This window comes from Bacillus rossius, chromosome 10 (genome assembly GCF_032445375.1).
Source record: "Bacillus rossius redtenbacheri isolate Brsri chromosome 10, Brsri_v3, whole genome shotgun sequence".
NCBI lineage: Eukaryota > Metazoa > Arthropoda > Insecta > Phasmatodea > Bacillidae > Bacillus > Bacillus rossius.
The window spans coordinates 54,650,904-54,673,747 of record NC_086337.1 but is presented as its reverse complement, the minus strand read 5'-3'; the positions used below and the strand labels follow the sequence as shown (position 1 = coordinate 54,673,747).

At 39.3% G+C, this 22,844-nt stretch overlaps 1 protein-coding gene across 1 annotated transcript; it reads right to left on the bottom strand.

The window, feature by feature from the left end:
- Nucleotides 1-388: 388 nt before the first annotated feature.
- Nucleotides 389-22,592, bottom strand: LOC134536174 (uncharacterized). Its single transcript, XM_063375812.1, has 5 exons — nucleotides 22,249-22,592; nucleotides 11,140-11,247; nucleotides 2,748-2,912; nucleotides 1,868-1,965; nucleotides 389-1,313 (listed from the first exon to the last, which is right to left on the bottom strand). Exons 1-5 carry the CDS (start codon nucleotides 22,370-22,372, stop codon nucleotides 885-887), a joined length of 924 nt encoding a protein of 307 aa, XP_063231882.1. The 5' UTR covers nucleotides 22,373-22,592; the 3' UTR covers nucleotides 389-884.
- Between the last annotated feature and the right edge of the window lie 252 nt (nucleotides 22,593-22,844).

Genomic DNA, 22,844 nt, shown 5'->3' with positions numbered 1-22,844 from the left:
ATAATTTATATCACTTTCAAATCCCGACCGACTTTGTTCTACCAGTGTATAGTTATTTACCTGTATATATCTAAAAATTGGTGGTCTGTATTTAATGAGTGATGAGGACTACACTAACAATGAAATAGTCGTTGCCATGGAGACGAATGAAGCATCAACAATGCTACAGCCGTTGCCGTGGTGATTTTCTGCCAACTCATACATACATCACATTAGAAAACTCTAAAATTATAAGATTAAGACCATTAATCGAAATAAAAACTATCCTATCTCTCAAGTTGGAAAATATTACACCTAAATGCCAATTTTCATCGAAATCGGTTAAGTGGTTTAGGAGTCCATTGAGGACAAACATTGTGACACGAGATTTATATATATTAAGATATTATTTTTTTTTGGAAATTCTGTAAGCCATTTATTTCTTCTCTCTTGCAAAAACCAATCCACATCAAACCCAGTGGCTTATGGTTTCATTGTGTTTTAATTTTTGTTTAGGACCAGGGGAAGGGACAGAAGTCAGCCTCGGCATGTCTTTATGACAGATAAACGCCCTTTCATATTTCCTGATTCCACTCTCCTGCTTTACGGCAGATTTTGAGTCTCACGTAATGCTCATACATTAAAATCCAAGTTGCTCTCATTGAAAATACTTATTTGTTGCTATTACGACGTATATTCCATATTGATAAAAAAGAATGCGGTGTCCACAGCAATTCGGCAAAGAAAGGTGGCACAACTACGAGAAGGCGTCAGTCACACCGCGGTGCCGTCAGTCGGCAAAGGGAGGTGGCAAAGATACGAGAAGGCATCACACCGCGATGCTGTGTCTGTCTTGAAGCTGCCATTGTGCGACAGCCAGGGCTCTGGCTTCAGGCCGGAGCGCGTCACACCGCGGTGCTGTGAGTCTGTATGCGCACCTTCTTGGAGCTGCCGTTTCGCGACAGCGTGGGCGAGTGGCCGCTGAAGCCCGGGTTCTGGATGCCCAGCCCGTCCTGGCGCGGCCGCGGCTTCTTCAGGCTGGAGCGCAGCGGACTGCGCGTCACGGAGCCCGCCGTCGAGCCGTTGGAGGACAGCGTGGTGGTGTTGGTGGCGACGGACGCCACGCTGCCGTTGGCACCGGCCGGGGAGTAGGGCCGCCCGCTGGCGTCCGTCACCGACACCTCGCGCCGGCCGTGCTCCCTGAAGCCCGGGTTGTTGAAGGCGTCACCGGCGGCCTCGAGGGGCGCAGTGGGGTCCCCGCCGGGCCGTCGCGAGAACAGCACGTCGTAGGTCGCCAGCACGAAGAGGGCGAAGTCGAGGGCGATGAGGACCAGCTGCGGCACGACAGTCTCTCCTTCAGCACCAGCACCGACACCGCTCCAACACACCGCATCACATGGCACGTTCCCGCCGTTGCTAACATCAGTAACATCAGTGAATCATTGAGGTCTCGCCAACATCAATGCCATGAGGGTGGAACTAGAAGACGGGGCAGCGATAAAACCCTTGGGAAACACCCTGGTTTCACCCCAGTGGAAATCAAAAGCCCGGATCCTCTTGGTGGGGGGGGGACAAGTGATCCGACCACTCAACCATTATGTATACTGAGGTTGGATAAACGGATTGATAAATGAATGGATTGATAAATTAACGGAAGGATTAATTGATGGCTGGATGAAACCATATTAAAATTTTCTAGAAGTTTCACCTTGATAATTACTGTAATAGACTGTTTTTTCTTAAAAATATACCATATACATATACAAAATTAAATATACTATACATTACTTCATAACACCTATTTCAGGGAAATGATGTATACTGATATATATGTAATACAGCCACTGCAGACTCAGCATGAAGAAACAGTTCAGGCAGTGCTACCCACCTGCATGTAGAAAGCCAGGCCGCGCGACACCTGGAAGCTATTCTGTCTGTCATCCGCCTGCACGGCAAACAAGCCGGCAGCCACGATTGCCAGCAACACTGTAACACAGTCACGAGCGGCGCACTGCAGTCTCACACCACGCATGTACGCAAGTAAGCTAGGGCTCTACCTCTCTCTTGTCTTTACTTCCCTTTTTTTTTTTTTTTTTTTTTTTGAGAACCTGGCGTTGTTAAGTTGTAGCTTATCCTGTACCCTGGTAGCAGCATGTGAAATGGACAGCTGTTAATGGTACTGTTCTCTCCATCACAATGCTATTATTACCCAACAAACTGGCCAAATTACTTATCTAACTGAGATTAACTTCAGTATATTCAATTTCTTACAAACATCCAAATATTTATTGAGCTGTCTTCTACGAAAGTTCATTTGATTCTTAATGTATAACTTACAAATTCAACGTTTGAAAATTTTTGCTACATTCTTTGAGTCTCTTTGTATCATTTTTAGTGAAGTTTTACATTTTACATTTGAACAGCAATGAAACTGAATGTAGGGTTGAGAAATAGTGTCAGCAATGATCCAGAAGAAAGCAGCTGCTTTAGTAACCTAGCCCTAGCGTATTCCCCGAGATCCTTATACTTCTCTTCAAGTTCCTCCAGATGCATGTACAGCGTTGCAGTTCTGCCCTCAAGCCACGCCAGCGTACGCTCGAATATCAGCTTCACCGTCCCAGTGACGCACCAAGAATACTGTATAATTACTTAATTTGAGGATGTGTAAAAATCAATTTTGATCCTGAAGAAACATTCAAAGGCTCTTAAATCGTACTCTTATTTCTGGCCGTTCCACACAGCACCAGTCGCTGACTGCCTCTACTCACGTGCGAGCAGGCAGCAAGCCAACTTGGTGATGACGGCGGCTCCGTACGACATCACCACCTTCTCACGGGACATCACCATAGCCAACTGGAAGATGCTCAGAATGCAGAAAATGCCGAGCAAAACCACACTAGCGGCTGCCACGAGACCGGCTATCCACACCGCCACTGCAACACACCACACCACCAATTTGTCACCAGACACTGTGTTGTGTGACTAGCAGATACAACATTACTAGCCAAGTCGCCCAAGTATACGTCTGAGTATTTGACTCAGACCTGTTATACGCGGTACATAGACAATACAAACATTAGTCAACCCTTGAAACCAAAAGTGCTCATATTATTACTCTCCAGCTAAAACCTTTAATAAGTATGGATGGTAGTACACATATTCTTATATTTTGGATGAGTATGTAACCACTAACTCCTTCTGCAGTACATCTCTTAACAAAATGTAATTTAAAAATGTAACATTATTTTCTGCGTAAAGAATTCCACTCAAAAGGAAGGAATTTCTGCTTTCCCCTGTAACAGTCTTACCACAGAATAAACAATTGGTAAATTTTGTGGTCTTACACACCACTTGCCCTTACAATGAATATCACTACTTACCAACCACAGTAGGATAAAATATTGTACAGCATAATTATGCTGAAAATTTTAGATATTATAACTTTGGGTTTATTTTATCTTTGGCCATTGATTTAAAAGACTGTGCTAAACCGTTGCCTACATTATTATTCATGAATAATAACGTAGGCAACTATCACCTGTAATACAAATATGCATGTGTTCTCTTTGCAGTCTTAAGATTTTATGCTATCATTTTAATGTATCAGAATATTATTTAACTTGTCAGCTAAATTAACAGTTTAAGGAAGACATGTAAATTTTAAAATAATTACTGCACATTTGTTTTAAGTTAGATATTAGAGTCATATAGGAATTGTTAACCTCGAGCATAGATATATACCACTGGCCTGGTAAGCGTGATGTGTGAATAGAGGAAGGCTACACTGGTTATGGTTACCAAAATGTAAATTTTAAGTTAAGGAGGTCGAAATTAGGAGAAGGAATGAATAGGAAATTTTGGTTTTGTGTTGAACAGTCTAATCTTATTGAATGAATATAAGTGTTGAATATAAGACTACCAGGCCTATTTCTGGTAGCCAAATTTATGCCTATAACGCATCAACTGTATATGTCATAAGAATTTGTGTATTATTATTTATAAAAACTTCAATTTATGGTATGTAACAGTAACAAATGTTAACTGGAAATATTAATCTATTTCCAGTAATTGACTGAGTGCAACCTTTTCAATAGTGAAACTAATTTTAAGACTGTGTTATTCATTATAGAAGATTCAGTGAAGCTTTCAACTATTGATTAACTAAACTAACACACTGTAAAATATAATTGAAATATTTAATTTTCATAAACTTATTGGTAGATTTCTACATCTCAGTGGGGATATAGATTTTTGCTCATTTGCCCAATGCTAGCCAAGGACATTTTTATAAAAAATAACAAATTGACCATATCAAAAGAATAGGTGTAATAAAAAAAATAACTGAAATTGACTGTATCAAAAGAATATGTGTAATTTTATTTCTTGTGCTAAAAATATATTTTCAAGACAATTTTATAAAACCGTTTCAGAAAATAGTCGTTTTAACCTTTTCTGGTTGGAATGCGTTCGTTAGGTGATTGAAAACAATTTTTTTTTTTTTTTTTAAGGTTGATATAATTAATACTTTTGATATTTTTGTATTGTTACCATTTTTAAGAACAGTTTACTTTTGTTTTGTTTTATATAAACTAAAATTAGAATATTTAAAACTACATATGGCATTTTACTTCCCCCTCTATTTCATGAACTATTTATCCCAAAATATTGGTTAATATATATGTTTTACAGTAAATTTTATGAAATCCAATTTTGTAAATAAAATGTTTTTGCTGTAACCTATACTTTTGATATTTAGGGAAAACTAAGAAACAAACTACCTTTTAATGCTCCCCTAACTCATTTTAAAACACACCCTTTGCCGACTGTTACTTTTAGTTTGTCGTTCAGGACATTCCAACAACTCTGCCAAATTTTAAAACTACATTAGATTTTGTTTTCATTTTTTTTTCCAACTTTTTTAAGCACATTACGAAAAATTATTTTTAATTTTTACGATGCATGGACATTATACAAGGAAATTTTCATAGGATAAAAAAACGCTACATAGAAATAAAAATTACAGAGCTACTTTTAAATATTATACTTAAGTGATTTATATTGAATACTGGTCCATATCATTAAAATATTTATTTATTGTGAATATTAGTGATAGAAATTGTGTTTATAAATTTTTCAAGTGTAGGTATTTATAAAAGTGAGGTTACGTTATATATAACAATGTCAGGTTGCTTGTAAACATACATTTTTGCTGGTAGGGAGTATCTGTGGAGGGTTTAGTAGTCTCCTGGCCATTTTCATGGGAGTGTTTGTGAGTTTAAGTTGCCGTATGTATAATTTATTTGCATTATAAATTATTACATTATTATTTAATAATGAATTTAAATTAATCTCTATTATTTTAATAAATATAATAATTATTTATGTACGAATACTAAGTATTTGTTTAACTTTTTTTAAAGTTTTATTGAACTCATACTTACCAACCGTATTTATATCACTCCAGACATTTTATTATTTCATTTCTTAATTATTTTCAAGCCAAATTAAAGTTAGATTTGTGTTATTCCAAGTACCTAAGTATAATAACTACTAAAGCGCGCGCGCATACTGGACTAGTATGAGGGACGGACAGTGAACAGTTAACAGTGGACAGTGGACAGTGGACAGTGGACAGCAGGCAGTAGGCAGCAGACAGTGGACAGCAGGCAGCAGGCAGCAGGCAGCAGGCAGCAGGCAGCAGGCAGCACGGTACTCACGGCCCGGCTTGAAGCGGGACACGGAGGCCCCGCAGTTGGTCTAGTATGAGGGACGGACAGTGGACAGTAGAAAGTGGACAGTGGACAGTAGACAGTAGACAGTCAACAGTGGACAGTGGACAGTGGACAGTGGACAGTGGACAGTGGACAGCAGCAAGGGCGCCCATATGATAATTTGTAGGGGGGGGCCAGACTTAGGGGTATGAAGTATTTTTAATATTTTGGAAGACAACTGCGGCTTGTTACTAGCCATAAAATAGTTCCAGTTCTGACCCTATTAAAATTTTTTGTCCTGTTACTAAAATACTAGACTACAGTACTCATTCGCCATAAAAAATCTATATTGGCTACTTTATTAATTAATTATTAACTATTTTATTGAAACAAATGAATTTTTAGCAACAAAAATGCAGGAATACAGTCCTTATACTTTTGCAGCGTCTCGGGTACACGGATATCAAGAATACAGTCCTTCAACTAATTGCTCTTTTTACCCATAAATAAATGTCGCGTACAAATTAAATTAAAATAATTATAAAGTTTAAAAAGTGTTGGTCAAAAGATTCAACTTTGGGAGAGAAGCGATTTAAATATGTTATCACAGTCAGAAAACAGTTGTTTTTAAATGTAACACCTGAACTACGCTTATAATTATAGTCAAAAATTGTTTCACAATTAAATGTATATTACTATGTTTAGATATGAATCATAATTGCTTATCATTTAGAATTAGCACAGATGGATTCAGTAGTCGAGGACTATAAGTTTATTTAGTGATAGAAAAGCGCAGAAAAAATTAGTTTATTATTTAACTAGACAATTTAACCAAACAGTATTTAGAGGTTAAGGAATTAAGTGACACCAAAACCAATGAAAATAATCGAAAATTTCTAAATGCTGACATAACTCATATATCAGCTTTCCACAGAAGAGTTTAGTTCGGCGCAATTAATCCACACAAAACAACTGGACACTATGTCGACGCATATTTTAAGAATATAAGAAGATCCACGTCGCAGTATAATTTTTTTTTCGTGTCGTGTGGTGCGGGCCCCCATTTGTGGTGCGGGCCCATAGGCTACAGCCTAGATAGCCTGCGCGTAAATACGGCCCTGATAAACCCTTAAATAACATGTTCAGTACTTAACTTCAGAATTAAGAGTACATTAGAACCTCGATTTTACGGAGCCCGGACTCAACGAAGCCGCGATTTTACGAATACATTTTTCAGGAACCATCTAAAATTCGGAAAATTTGACACCAAAATATATTTAATAAAAAATTTAAAAAACTATGAAAACATATAAAAATATTAATTTTAATGCACAGCGTATTCATATTTTTAAGCTAATACTACATCCATTTACCGTTAGTGAATATTGTATACGTTATTGCGTCATCAAACTCAAAATCGAAAAGAAAAAAATGGACTAGGTACACTATTTGTCGCAAAGTTCGAAATTTCTTCGATTGAAAAATTATGTCAAGGCTGTAAAAATATTAATTTTACTGCAAATGAACTATACTCAACATTCCTTACCCATTCCAACATTTCCAGCTCGTGAGCATAGCAACTGAGCTTGAAACCTTGTGAAGCGTGAGAGAAAGAAACGATATTGAGTACCTAGCTACTTCCTCTCCTTTCCGCTAATATCCAGCAACCCATGCCATTAGGCATTATCTTGACATGTGTCGCATTCATTACCTTCGCTGCATCGGTTTCCCAGTAAAAAACGCTCAAAAATGGTATAAGTGACGCAGCAAGTAGACGTGACGAGCGGGTTTTTAACTAAGCTTTTTTTAACTTACTATACAAACAAATAATTCCCTATGGCTATCACAAATTCAAGGGCTTCTCGCACTAAAATGTACTGTGTTTTTAATGGATGTCTGTCGTTACAGAGCAGCGTTTTTCTTCACCAAATAAGCCTATGATTAGAGACCGTAAATATTCGTGGATTCCTTTCGAGACAGGCTGGAATCCAAACTCGTTTAGCTTAATGCTGCGTCAGTGATTGGACCGCAATTTACCTGAAGGACTCTGAGCCAATGGCAAACACTCAACAAAAGAAGTATCGAATCATAATAATCGCAATAAACGGGTGTCCCGAGTCGGTAGCCAATAGCCAGGTGATATTTGCCCGAGTACATAGAGAATCGTGGAGTATATCCTAGTGGTCATTGAAACCGCGAATTTTTCCAATCCCTACCTATGATCACTTTTATGAAACAATACAGGTGTACACTGAACTGTGTGCTTGTTCTCCTCGATTATGTTACTAAAAGTGCGTTCATTAATATTTTTCAAGCCGATCTGTTAAAGATTAACTGATAAATATGATAAGGTGAAGTCCATAAAAATGCAAGGCAGGGAATTCTTCCAGCCATGGGCGTAGATCCCGGGGGGGCCAGGGGGGCCCGGGCCCCCCCTGGAATTAATGGGCCCCTCCTTGGGGGGGCCCACTTCGTGATTTTAAAGTTAATGGTGTACACAACATATATATATTATTTATATATATATATTTATATATATTTTTATATATATTTATATATATTTATATATATTATTATTATTTACAACGACGACAGACACTTTGACATGCTTTGCATTCCTACCTTCGAGTTCCGTAGTTATTTTCCCCTACCCCTTCTGCGAAAGCCATGGTATGGAGTTTTCCAGTGAGAACTTTGAAACCCTTAATTCCCAGAAAACGTTCATTCCAAAGGAAGAAGCTAGGGTAGGGTTCCGTTAGCTTTTCCTCCCTATTGATACCCACACTACCTTGTCATCTGAAACGACAGTATTATAGGTTTCAGGTAGTCTGTTTTTAAAGTGGTTTTGCTCTCGTGTGCCCCAGTCTTCTGCTTTCTTGGCAAACATCAACATGGATAAGTTCGTGACGCGGAAGAAATGGAAAACATAATCTGATTCTCACCTGATAAGCTTGATTGTTTTATAAGTAGTGACTATTATTTAGGTAATATATATTTTATTTAAGTGATTATGTAACGTTATTTTTTCCAGTAAATAAACAACTTAATACTTTAACAGTAATTATAGCAGAATTTAGTTTATTTACGAACTGAAACTTATATACCATTTTCTGGAATTTTTTAGCTCATCTCCATTCTGTAAGGCTAGCTGCTCTGTACGTTACATGTGAATATACATGGAATAATTTTTTTCCTCGTCAATATGGAATTTAAAATCACTCCCCTTTTATTATCAAACGATAATTTTCACAATTCATGGCCGATAATCACTTTATAACATTTGTTATTTGATAACTGCAACACTGCACGAGTAAACAGAAGTAAGAGTGAGAAAGAAGTATTTAAACGTTACACATCCGTATTTAAGTTAATAAGGAAGCAAACGCGTCTCTTTAATAACTAATCAAGAGGCATATTTTAACTAAATAATTCACTGCCAAAATACTGATTATACTAAATATAAGCCGAGAAATGTATGTGGTTCAATTAGCTGTAGGATAAATTTCATAGTTCTATCTCCGAGATTTTTCATTTGTGTCATATAATTTTTTTTTTCTTTTTTACCTGGTTGATGCCTTTACTAAATAAAATAGTCTTTAAGAGTTTTAATATGATTCGATCGTTCATTTGATGTTGATCCGTTTATTAGCTGTGGCGCTTTGGGTTTTTAGGGCGCAGTGTTATAGCGGCAACAGAAATACATCATTTGTGAAATTTTATTCTGTTTTCACGTTTGTTGTATGGGAGCCCCCCTTAAATATTTGTTTTATTTTAATTTAATCATTTATTTTTAAATTGAAATTAGAATAAACACTTTTGGAAAATGGTAATGTATGGGTGGGGTGTTATCTATTTGCATTATATTCACGTATATTATTTTTATAGATTTTTTCATGGATATTTTATGTATTTAGGTTAGCAAATTATTCAAACATGTTTGAGAGATCACTTCTATAGTCATTAATTGATAATTACTAAAACATATGTTGCTCTGCTTTATTGTTAATATCACTTACGTAAAAATAAAGTGTATAACATACGAGCTTAATATCCAGAGAAGACTTGTTTCGGTTGACCTCTAGCGCAAAATTCTTAAATTAAATTCACGGGCCCCCCCTGGAAATCCTACAGATTTGCGCCCATGCTTCCAGCTCATCAACCCTACCCTGGATAGTCTCGTCTGTGTTCAGTCGTCTCTGGCAAGGAGTGGACAAGTTTGCAAACTCAAATATAAATTTATTTTAGTAGCACGCGTCTTACGAAAAGGAAATATATCCAAGAAAGGCATGTCGGACAACCTACTGTCACCACACAAAAGTTAACATGATGCAATGCGTGGTGCAACTGTGTTTAGTCGCTGTGATGTCACTTTTATATCACTCGTGCAATGAGGCAAGTTGTGGAATGCTAAAAAAATAAGGGGAACGCAGGGGAGGGTAGAGGGAAGACGGCAGTCATTGTTTTTACTATTTTATATTATATATATATTCCGTTCAATAAATTATAACATGTATCTTCACGGGGTGGGGTGTTTAAAATTTTATGAAGATAACGATTTTACGAATGCAATCCAAGCGACCGTGAGCGTACGTAAAATCGAGATTCCAGTGTAAATTGCTTCCGAGTCTACTGAAGGTAGCGGAATCCTTATCCCTTTAAACACTTTTGAAGGGGAAAAAGTGGTTTTCCTCTAAATTCAAAATTCCAACATAAATTTTACGTTGTAGACTTTTCTGAACAATAATTCTTATTTGAGTAACTTTAAAGGTGTTAGCTTACCTTAAAATTTGTGAATATTCTGAGCGGATGTGACGAATGAGGAAAACTAAGAAACACTACATAATAACAATGGTTTTTATCTTTACACTTTTCACTGATTTATTTACACTTAAGTTATCTTTACTGACTGAATACACTAAACTAAATCTAGACCAGATGCATAAAACTGTAGACCTAAAGACTATTGAAAAATCTGTTTTGAGATGTTATTTGTGAACATACACATTATTATGACGAAAAAGTAGCAAAACATTTCGCCGTCTACAAGTACATGTCAACTGTCGCGTCGTCTAACTCTGACTTGTCTAAATCTGTTGCGTTGTGTTATCGAGTGAGCTTGGGCAGGATTACGAAGGGGAATGACTCGCCACGGGCGTTGCGCTTGAACAGCGTTTTCTCCCTGTTCACAACACCTTATATCGCAGCAGCAGAAACTAATGCTTCAACTAACATAAAAAATGAAGTAGACATGTAAAAAACGATATACAATAATATCTTCGTGTTGAACCACTTCTACATAATACCGAATTTAAATAATTTTCTTTAAAGTAAAACACCTGACTACACTATATTTTTTTTCCTTCCCTGAAAGCTAGGGGGGGGCCACGGCCCCCCCCCTGCCCCCGGGTATGGGCGCCCTTGGACAGCAGGCAGCAGGCACGGTACTCACGGCTCGGCTTGAAGCGGGACACGGAGGCCCCGCAGCGCTCGCGGCCATACAGCAGCTGCTTGCACGTCACCCACAGTCCGAAGTAGCCCTTCTCGGCCGCCGAGCCCGCTGCAACACACCGCACTGTGGTCTCCCCGGGTGCTCATGTCACTGTACAACTGAATCATTCACCAATGGTTTAAAACATGGTTTAAACCACGATTTTAAACCACGATTTTTTTAAATAAATAATTTTTTATTTTAATGTAAGGTGTAATTCCATTCTAATAACAACAAAATTCTGGTCATAATGTTTCTTGTGATTTACAGGAACAAAAAAAATATATATACTAATCAAGATCTTTATCATTTAAATTATTTGAATAAGTTGGAAAACATGCACGGCTAAATACACCTCTAAAATTAAAAATATATATATTAAATAGTTCATTCCTATTCTGTGGGAAATCCCCTACTGTATTTGTAAATTTCCATTCTGTAACACCCATTCCATGGAGAATCCTCCTCCTGTGGGGTAATGCCCTTTCTGTTCTATGATGTTATACTATTTCTCGTTCAACATGAGTAGCAGAAAGCGGGATGTTGTATGGCTTTCATTTGAACATGGTGTGAACCAAAATAACTAACAATAAAAATCTATTGTTTAAACAAAAAAAGACCTAGTTTAAACAAAGAAAGGTCTTTGATTTTGTTTTAAATCCATTTTTTTTCCAACCATGTCACTCACCCGTACAACGTTGGAACAAACAACCCCGCCCCCCTTTTTTATGTCAAAATGACCTGACCTGCTGGGTAGTGTTAACCCGAACTAAGCAAGCACTTCTACTATTCAGCAATGAAAGCCGTGCCATGCATGGAGGCGCTTGCCTGGGCAATCAGTGAAAGTAAACACCGATCGAGTAGCGATACGAGTGGCATGCTGTTGCTAATAGGAGGCGTCCTCCGGAAGTGGCACGACTATAAAACCCAATTAATAAAAATAATAAAATACGAATGCTCCTTCACTCGCCTGTCAACCTATACACCGACAGTTCTTCCACTATAATTAAGCGAGTAGATCTAAATACCATAATATTAGACTATATAATATAGGTAGTATAAAAAAGAAAGGTAGAAAAAAACATAGTTTTAGTTATGCTTATTTAAAGTACCTCTAAGGCATGTTAGCACGGCCTCGCCCGCGCAACATGCATTTATTGTAATAAGCTTAGTTTGTAGGATGTTTAATTTTCTTCCTTCTAGTTATAGGTGCACTGTCTGGAGCGGATGTGAGTGGTTCGTGTTTACACTCACCGCCAGGTGCGTTTGCGTCCCTGGCCATCAAATTCCAGTCCCGGAGAAGACAACAAAGCGGACCTTGAGTCCAAGTGCCCAACCCCCGCATGGTAGACTCTTTCTACTCAGACCAACTCTTTCTTCATCCAGACCATCCTCTTGTCTCCTGTACTTTCCTACATTTAATGCATGCAAACTTGCATCCCGCATGAAAGTGCCTAGGGTTTTCCCTGTGTCTATGCAGGTTTTACCTGGGCCAAACTTAGCTAGTAGTTTAGACTATAGATAAGAGTGAGGGGAGTTAAGTCATGGCAAAAATAGCTGCCATGGCTGGCCAATCCCCTCCTAGCACATGATGCATGCGACCCTCTCCCTGCATGGCTAATCCCAGCATGACTAAAGCCTAGTTGACACGATGATAGAAAAGCCCGATAGTTACTACCGCGACAGCTACTATCGCCGTACTATCACACTACATTCACCGTGTAAACTGCACGATAGTTACTCTCGCGCTGTCGCGATAGCACTATCGCCATATTAAGTCGAGCTAGATAGTTGGTAGTAACTGTCATGACAGTACTTGCAACTGTCGCAGCACTTTCGTAGTGTAAACGGACTGAAATCACTATCGTGATAGTGTGAGTGCATGTGTTCCAAGTACTTCAAGCAATAGTCGAATTTATTATAGGTTATTTTGATTTGGACAATGTCTCTTTAATTAATGATTTCATACTTGCCTTATTTAGTAATGTGTCGAACATTCTTTCATCGATTCGAAGGAAATTTACATAACGTTTGGGGTCTTCAAATGCTCATTCTTTTATAAGCGTGTTTGAAACGCCCAACTCGTTTCTTCGTGCCAACCAATGTCTTATCCACTGTTTTTTCGTCTTTTTTTTAACGGAAATAGCTATCGCAACTACTAAAACCTGGGCCACACAACGCACCAGGTCTGACATTTTCCCAACTATCGCATAATATCTTAATGCCAGTGTAAACAGACACTGTCGTGACAGCAACTATCGCACACTGTCGTGACAGCGACTATCATCGTGTCAACTAGGCTTAAGGCGTGATAGGCTTCGGCCTGAGACGCACTTAGGTCCCTCCCTAACCCGGACCCCTCCCAAACACACTTAGTTTTTAGTTAGATTAGGAAAAAAATCACTTCTATTAAGTTAAGCCCAGCGGCGGGGTCGCTGGCCTTCTGCCTTTGAAACTAGTGTCAACTAGCGTCACGCCTCAGCGAGTGATTGGCTTCTCACTTCCGCCCCATTTCCCCTCCCAGCAGTGTACTTGTGTACACCTCCACCCCTCAGCGACTCCAGATTGGTTTTTTTTTTCCCCTCTCGCAATTTTGGGGAAATATATATTTATTTATTTTTTGAAACGAAAACCTTGTGGAAATTTTGAGGAAAAAAATTTCGGTACCGGGGAAATTGGAGAAGTATTTTATCCTCCCAGCCTTACTACTAATGCTTCTCTGATATTTTACTTCAAACAACGCATACCTACTTAAGTTTTATAGTCATTTGCTGCTCGTTTTCGTGTTAACCTCCTATGCCATTTTTATGGTATTTTTTATAGCTCTTGAGTACCTAAACGTTAAGTTTGGAAACAAAGATTATTTTATTCTAACTGTCACCTGCATTTATTCTTAAAAGGTGATCGTGAGTTTGACCACTCGTTTGTTGAATTCATTTACAATAAATTGAGGTTCCCTAATGTTCCGATGCAGGGTTCGAACACGCGGCCCGTGGTTTACCGTAAGCACACCATGGCAATCGAACAAAACACCCTCTGAGTTAAAGCGATGGCATTTTTAGGTTACAAGCAGATACTTGCAACAACCACGCTACAGGATTGATTGAGCGACCAATTAGAGCGCAGATCAAGGCACGCGTGGGCGAGTCAACCTAGGGTTTGGGAATATGCAGCCCGCGTGGCTGAAAGCTGCAGGTAGTCTGGCAGCTGCCACGTGACCTGGAAGCTACCCAGCATGCCCTGCGCCGAGGTCAACGGCCGTAGCGGTCTCGCCGGCCCGCCACACTGCGCGCCAGACCGCCGCCGCAGTCTCTCACGCATGTCTCACAGCATCACAGCGTTCATAAACTGTATTGTACGTCAGTCGACGATGTCAAACAGCAGGTACAGAAGACCGGGCCGCCTGACATTGATCTTCCTCCATCGAGGTACAATACGCAGAACCGAAAGTCACTGGCAACAATGAACCGCTTATTTACTAATGACACTGGTTAGATAATGGCCTGACGTAAGCAGATATTCCATTGCTGAGTTTATAATTCTCAGAACACTTTGTAAAATGATTTTACAGACATTTGGATAGTTACTTGTGAATTAAACATGAACTGTAACAAAATAAACATTGAGTGTTAAAAAAAAAAGTTGGGTCTAATTGCACACCGTGATTAATTCAACTATCACTATCACCATCAAACGATTTCGACAGTTTTATTTGAAGTTTTTGGTCTATAATTGTGAAGAAGTGCAGAATATTAAAATCAGTCTCTCAGTCTGTGGTTCGATGCTAGCGTCATGCATTAGTCTAGTGTTTGGAAGATGCCTCCTGCGATACGTCATTATAATTCTTAGAACAACATGTTATATAATACATTATTCTGTATAGTAATATGATAAAAAATATTCGTCAAAATACTTTTTATTGCACTTTAATTCAATCACATCCAGTAACTCGAGTGGAGGAATGCAGTGGCGGATCAAGGATTTTGGTTTGGGAGGGGCTTGACCCAGCTGAGGCTAGGCTTTATCAAGGCAAACACTAAAACAATAGTGGACCCAGATGATTTTGGAGGGGGCTTAAGCCCCTTAGCCCCTCTGGATCCGCTACTGGAGGAATGCCATTTATAACATGGATAAGCACACAGACACAACAATGTGTGGTCACCAGATAGATATGGCTGAAACAATACAGCATGTGGAGTAGTTCACGCCCCGCACAGTAGCACACAATGCTCGGTCGCTGGTCAGAAGTGAAGCAATGCCAGTCACCGCCACACAGGAAGCAGTACCGCGCGCACTGGGGCACGCCGCTCTCACTGGGTCACACCGCGCACTCAAATCTGACACCGAGGTGGCACAAGGCCACGACGAGTCAACGAGTCAAACGTCGTTAACCCTTTAATTGGCGGCGAGGCTGTGTAGGTGCGACACTTGTCAGCTGTGGAGACGGCGCACTATCTTCACCGCCTGCACTCCCTACAGGGTGTGACTATTTTGTTTTATTACATTTGTTAGATAACATCTAGCCCGTTCGGGATGTCATGAAAAAAAAAAAGGACGGAATGTACAAAAACAACCTTACACTTTTTTTCACAGCGGTAGTCTAATTCAAAATGGCGACCGGGTTCAGCTGTTAAGTTGGCCGCCATCATCGGTAACGAGGAAATCCAATGTTCTCATGTTGTTCATGTATCAAACTAAAATCACGAATCTCAGATACGAAATTTAACTTAAAATTATTTATAATAATGCCGAGCGCGATAAATATACTAAATATACATACATTTTATAGAAAAATGGTAAATCTTTTCCCTTTTTTTAAAACTTAGTTGTAATTCTGTTAAACAAGTTGGTAATAACCTACAGTAACTAAACTGAACTCAACCAATCCCAGCCCAACCCACGTTAGGTTATGCTAATTTGTATTTATTTCCTACATTATTGTTCAAAGTCGGTGCATTGTATGCGATTCCGGTAGTTTCGGAACAGTTATGACGCAGTTCGTCCGCTAGTGTACGCAGGATGGCTCAAAAGAACAAAAAGTAAAGTTAGTGCACTTAATGTCTATAGGTATTTTCGGAACAGCTACGATTCTTTGATGTGAACCTAACTGAACCCAACCTAACCCAGATTGTTTAGGCAAAAATTTATTTATTTCCTACCAATTTTTCTCAAAGTTGGTATATTGTATGCGCTTAGGGAAATTTCGGAACAGTTATGATGCAATTCGTCCGCTGGTGTATGCAGAGTGGCTTAAAAGAACTAAAAGCAAAATTAGTTCATTTAACGCGCTTCGGGTAGTTGCGGAATAAGCTACGATGCTTTGGTATGGACTGGACTGAACCGAACCAACTGAATCCAATCCAACCCAACCCAAGTTATAATAGACTAATTTTAATTTTTTTCTTAAAGTCGGCGCAATTAATGCGCTTCGGATAGTTGCGGAATAGTTATGATGCAGTTTGTGCACTCGTGTAGGCAGGATGGCTTAAAAGAGTAAAGTTAGTGTTCTTGAAGAGCTGCAGAGAATTTCGGAACAGCTACGATGCTTTTGTGTTAACCGAACCTAGCCAACCCTGGTTAGGTTAAGCTAATTTTTATTTATTTCCTACCATTTTCCTCAAAGTCGGTACATTTTATGCGCTTCGGGTGGTTTCAGAACAGTGATGATTATATTCCATAATATTTACCGTAAACATTTATCATGTCTACATTTGAACCACACTCTCATTTTCCGTAATTTACTTTTGATCATACATGATGACCAACTGCAAAATCTAAAAAAATTGAATATAAAATTTGTAAAACAAGTTGGCATCTTTCATTTTCTTTCTTAAAAACTGCATCATTATTGTTTCGAATGTCACACATTTGGCAACAGAGATAATTGCTTCTCTCGTGAAGTTCGTTGTTAATCATACCGTTCGTAAAAACAAAAATTAAATTAATTTAAAATATGTTTGTGATCAAATGGAATAATTTAATAAATGAGAGATTTATTTTTAAAATCGTTTATAAACGAGTGTTGAATTTACATCCAAAGGTAAGTCTTACGTATGTTTTTGTGATAACTTTGTGCCTTGTCTGTCCAACACACGTGCAAAGTGCGGTTTGTTACGTGAGTAGACGGTGACGGCATATAATGGTATTAGTACCTGGGCGTCCGAGCATCTCTGAGTCTTTTTTTTTTTTTTTTTTGTAAAAATGTGATTTTTCAGGGAATACACGTAGTTATATAAACAGCAAAACTTTAAATAAATATAAATTTTCATCCAAATCGTTTGAGCCTTTTCCGAGATACGAGAGATTTGGATTTTTTATTTTATTTATAAAATAATATTTGTTACGGACGTATTTATATATATATATATATATATATATATATATATATATACATATATACAAGTGATTTAAAGATTATTTTTTTTATGCAGTGATTGGAATAGGTTTAGCCTTTGATTAAAGTTAAACTTTTTTTTCGAGGTTTCGGTAAATATGTAGTTGGGCGATATTTGTTAAAAAAAATATTTAATTCCGAAAATACTTTTATTCTATGCTTTTTAACTTCCTCTTTTCATAAAACCCGGCGGAGATAATAAATTACAAATACTTTAGGAGATATCGCCGTTCTTATTTCGCAATACAAGACCTGTGCAATCACACGACCGCGGAATTTTTATTTTGCCGTGTGTTCGTGAATGCCTAATTAATTAAAATGGTCGATTAGTCAGGTCAGTTACATTATAAATACTTTAATACTAAGCGGACATTAAAAATAATATGAGTTAATTTTAATGGTTGTTTAGTTTTAACTATTTTTAATGTAATTGACCTGACCTAACCGGGACAAAGGATGAACAGTAGGAACGTATGGTTCATAACCTGCATGCTTAGAGCGTATAGGCTTCTGCCTGAGACGCACTTAGAGTCTTCCCTACCCAGACCCCTCCCAAATACACTTAGAAAATAGTTAGGTTAGGAAAAAAAAAACGAAAGAGATTGCTTATCCCTAGGAGTTTATTCGGAGGTGATAAATTATGTTTCTGAAGTTCGAGAGTGGTCCACCTCTACATTATGTAGGAATGTATTACGCGGGCCCACCAACTTTTTGAGACTCCTGGGGTTTTTGAGCAGGCGCACCGTTGTTTCGCATTTCCGTTCCATTCACGCAATTACTCCTACCAGATGTCATACACCAAGAACTAAGATGTTTACTCATAAGATTGAATACGTGAAAAATAGTGTGTTTGTTGTTTCCCGTCCAAAACCCCCGTATTCACGCGCTTGTCACGTATGAATGTATGTAGGAGTGGGAATGAAGTAAGCGACACCATCTTGGTGACGTCATAAGTAGTGTTATGTAATCGGGATCTAGAATAGTCCAGGATGACACATTTTTCATTTATAACTCACTTATCTTTCTTTCTTTGGTTAAAAAAAAAATGTGTTATTTACGAGCTATTATGACCAGCTTAGTATTAATCCTTATCCAAATAAATATTTTAGCTACCTTAGACATTTAATTTTGATCAAAATGGACCGTTACACGATATCATTTTTACTTATATGTACTTACTCGTTAAATCTAAATGACGCCACGTTAGTAGAGTGCATCTGTGGAAAGCCGAGGTGGTTCGCTAGTCAATAATAAATTGCAGGAAACACGTAATATTTGTCAACACTGCAATTAAAAGAATGATATCTTTTCACTTATTACCTGTCTTTTCATTGTGTATTCAACTGAACTGTGTGCGATTTAAGGGTTAAACCGTTGACACACTTTACACGTCTTCAAGCCAATAGACGATTTAGTCACGTGACTTTCGAAGGACAGCCAATCCCCTCCATCAGTTACACGCCCGAATTTTTCAATTTCAAATCTTTATTTCATTTTCGCAGGTCCAGTGATCATATCTTAAGGTTGCAGGGTTCTTTCCACCACATTAATAGGTACCATAAAATATTTTTTTTACTCCCAAATTAGAGTTGCACGAAAGCGTATTTTTTGAGCGCGTAGCCGACGACGTGTGTATCTAAAAGCCCTGATGCACTGTGCTAACTGCTGCTAACAGCGCAGTGCTGGTTCCAATGTGAAGAAATTGTGGTTACGTGTACACAGGTTACATGCTGTCGCACGTAACAAGGAGGCGTTTCGCATCTCCATACTGCTTTAAAAAAAATCCATGTCAAGGGATTGGATTTGGATACACAGTAGACATTCGCTTTTTTTTTAAAAAAAAATAACTATTTACATTCCAATGAATCACAATTCTTAAATTTATGGAAAACCACATAATCGGCAACGCAAAACAGAACAATGGCAACGGTCGCTTCACTGCAGAGGCTATCTAATGTGACCTATAAACGGTAATTTCTCAGAAACCAGTAGAAATTTAGAACCGTTGTTTTCAGGGTAAACAGGAAAGCCTTCAATATTTAAAAGAAAAAGAAAAAAAAGTATTTCAAAATTGTATTATTAATGTACGTAAATGCCGCGACGTAAGAATGATCCTGTACCTATATATTGATCCAGTGGTTCATGGATGATGCATGTTGTTTAATTTAATACGTTGAAAAATCCCGCATAAATTGATACTGTGGTACAACATGATTGTTTTAATTTAAAAAGTTACAAAATTCCGTGCATTTGATTATGATGGCATGATCATTTATGTATTATTCTTGAGATACCCATGATGCTTGCTATTTTAATTTAGTACATTGAAAAATACCGTGAACTTGATCCTGGTGGCTTGATAACTGATCCTGTGGTACATGGTTCTCCGTTTGTATTTAGCACGTTGAAAAATCTTGTGCATTGAGACCACGATCGTGTGGAATATAAAATATGAGCGTGCTGTTTTAATTTAGTACATCAAAAATTACCGAGTATAGATCCTGATGGCATGATCCCGTGGTAAAAGATGCTTGTTACTTAATTTAGTATTTTGAAACATCCTATGCTTTTGATTCTGATGGAATGATGCTTAATAAATTAATCCTGTGGATCATGATGCTTGATTTTTTTTAATATGTCGAAAATATTGTGCACTTGAATCTGGTGGCATATTGAATAAAAAAACTTGTAGGTGGAAAATGGCCTTCAAGTATGTCAAAAATGTGTGCTTTAGCAAGTTGAAAACGAGTAAATACTGATGCAAATTGTTTACAATCGCTGTCAAGGGCGGTTCTAGGACCGGGCGCGTCGGGCAACCGTCCAGGGTCCCGCGCCTAGTTGGGGCCCCAAGCCTAGCAGGGCCCAGCCCAAAGTAGGGTCTCGTGCCTAGCATGTTCCCCACGTCTAGCAGCGCCCCAAGCCTAGCAGGGTCCCCGCGCTTAGCATGATCCCGCGCCTAGTGGGGCCCCAAGCCTAGCATTGTCCCCGCGCCTAGCAGGGCCCAGCCCAAAACAGGGTCCCTGCACATAGCCCATCTCCTAAATATTTCGGGCCCCGCGAAGTCTAGGACCGCCACTGTTCGCTGTAATATACGATATTTGAGCAGCAATTTTGGTGATTTACCATTGTAAAGAAGGGTCATACCGAGGGTATAGTCCCAAGAGTAAAAGCCCGAGAAAATTAAAAAATATATATTTTTTTTAATAACGATTTTAAGCCAAACAATTTCAGGAATGGCTTTGGTTATTTATCTATATATATTCTTTCCTGATAAATTAATTACCCTGGGGTGGTTTTATAAATGTTAATTCCGATGAAATCGGGGCATTATAGAAGCAATAAAATCTACGAAAGTTTTTTTTTTTTCTGATACGAAAGAATGAAGACTCATTTGAAATCTAAATGAATTGGCCAGCACTTAAGATTTCGTGCTAGTAACGTTTTGTTTACATTAATGTTTATATTTTTCACAGAAAATCGGACCAACAAGGCTAATAAAAATGAACAGGGCCGGCGCGGCGGTCTAGGCAGCTGCCCCTGCGTTTAACCTCACAATTTATATCGACTTCCTGGACCTGCCCACTAGCGAGTTTCTCAGTAAAGAAACGTGCTCAAAATACCATTTTCCGATCCCCCCCCCCCCCCCTCCCGAGCCATTGAAAAGCCGCCAATCTAGGAAATTACCATTTGTGATGACCCGTCGTTAGTTATTTTTATTGGATCATATCAGACAATGAAAAATGTTCACTTTATTCAACAGACTTCCATCATGCTTTTGAGTTAACATGTGAATTTTGGTCCTCGGCATATCCCTGTGCAGAAGTGGTGGGATTTTCTTTATTCTACTTTCCCGCATGTTGTTCTGTCTTCTATTGTATAAACATCATGTAGGTATATCATTTTATCATTTTGTGTTTAATCGTAACCAATTTCGCAGAAAGCGACTTTTACGTTTGTAATTGCGACTCGTGTGTAACTAGGTTTGTGTGTGTATTATTATTATTATAATCATCATTATTGTATATGTTTGGCCTCGTTGCATCTGTACTCACTTTACCCAATGGATAGATAGAATTTTTGAAAAGCAAACCATGGGCAGAAACAATCCGACGTCAAGTGACGTCACCGCGCAGAAAGCTCGAAAGTAGCCCTCGCCGGAAGACCCGAGGCACGGCTGCTCGCTTGGCTGCGTGCCGAACGGTACCTGGTGACCTTGGAGCGGAACTACTTGTCAACGCCAGCCTCGCGTTACGCGGTCAGCCATCCTCCGATGAAACCCAACGTTTTTCACGTCAGCCATCAGCTGGATTTCTCCTAATGCAAGCGACTTGTTCTCCGCGTCGGTGCAAAGCCTGCCCTGCCCGCTCACACCTGCGAGTTGCGCGCGCAATCGATATACCTGCCACGTGACGCCAGCCATCTTGCATCGCGCCCGCCCACCCGTCAACAGGCAAGCGCAGCACAATAACATTCCGACGGGGAGCGGCATCTGTGGCGCGTTCCAGCCCAACCAAAACACTTTTTCTATTTGTCGAGATTTCGTGATCAATGGATCACAATGAACCACGAGAACGGCTGCACAACACTTATATTAGCCCGCCTTACCTACGCCTGTTCGAACACAAAGCTTTAGGGTCGAGGAAAGGTTGATGACGGACGGCGCGTGGACGGTTTACCTTGCGGGTTGTCGAAGTATCCCCACAGAGGCAGGCCCACGGCCGTTGCTCCCACGGCGAAGCACACGAAGCCCAGGCACGCCACGCAGATGGAGTACAAGGCCTTGTTCCTGTTGCCTGCCATGCCTCACGCATGTTGCTGGTCACCTGCCCGCCGCAGCATGCCTCACATCGCCGCGCCGAACACACCGCGCGCACACACACACACGTTTCACGGCACGCCACTGCAACGCGCAGCCACCCAGCGCCGCTCAGCTCTGACTGGCTGGCCTTGGCCGCGCCCGTAGTGCGCGCGGCGTCCGCGGCGAGGCGCCACCTCCTCAGCACCTGGTGGCTGGTACTGTCACCACTCCTCACGACTCGCGACTCTTGTTTGCTGATCCGGTTACGCCAAGCCCTGTGATAACATTCTTGTCTGATAAGGAGGAATACAATCTTCCTCCCACAACCTATGAAAGAATTTGCGAAATATCAGTGAGAAAACCCTATGTGTGTCAATAGCCATGTAAGTTTTTTTTTTAAGACACGTGTATCAATTTTTTTTTTTTAAATATCTCCCCTTCCCTTCTTTAGCAAAAAATTCTTGTATCAGCCAC

Bases quoted from the DNA above. Each gene is read 5' to 3' on its own strand.
- LOC134536174 (XM_063375812.1), bottom strand. From the start codon at position 22,372: ATGGCAGGCAACAGGAACAAGGCCTTGTACTCCATCTGCGTGGCGTGC. The intron at 2,913-11,139 runs GTGAGTACCGTG...GGTGTGTTGCAG, and splicing joins GTCCCGCTTCAAGCCGAGCC to TGGCGGTGTGGATAGCCGGT. The intron at 1,314-1,867 runs GTGGGTAGCACT...GTCGTGCCGCAG, and splicing joins GCCTGGCTTTCTACATGCAG to CTGGTCCTCATCGCCCTCGA.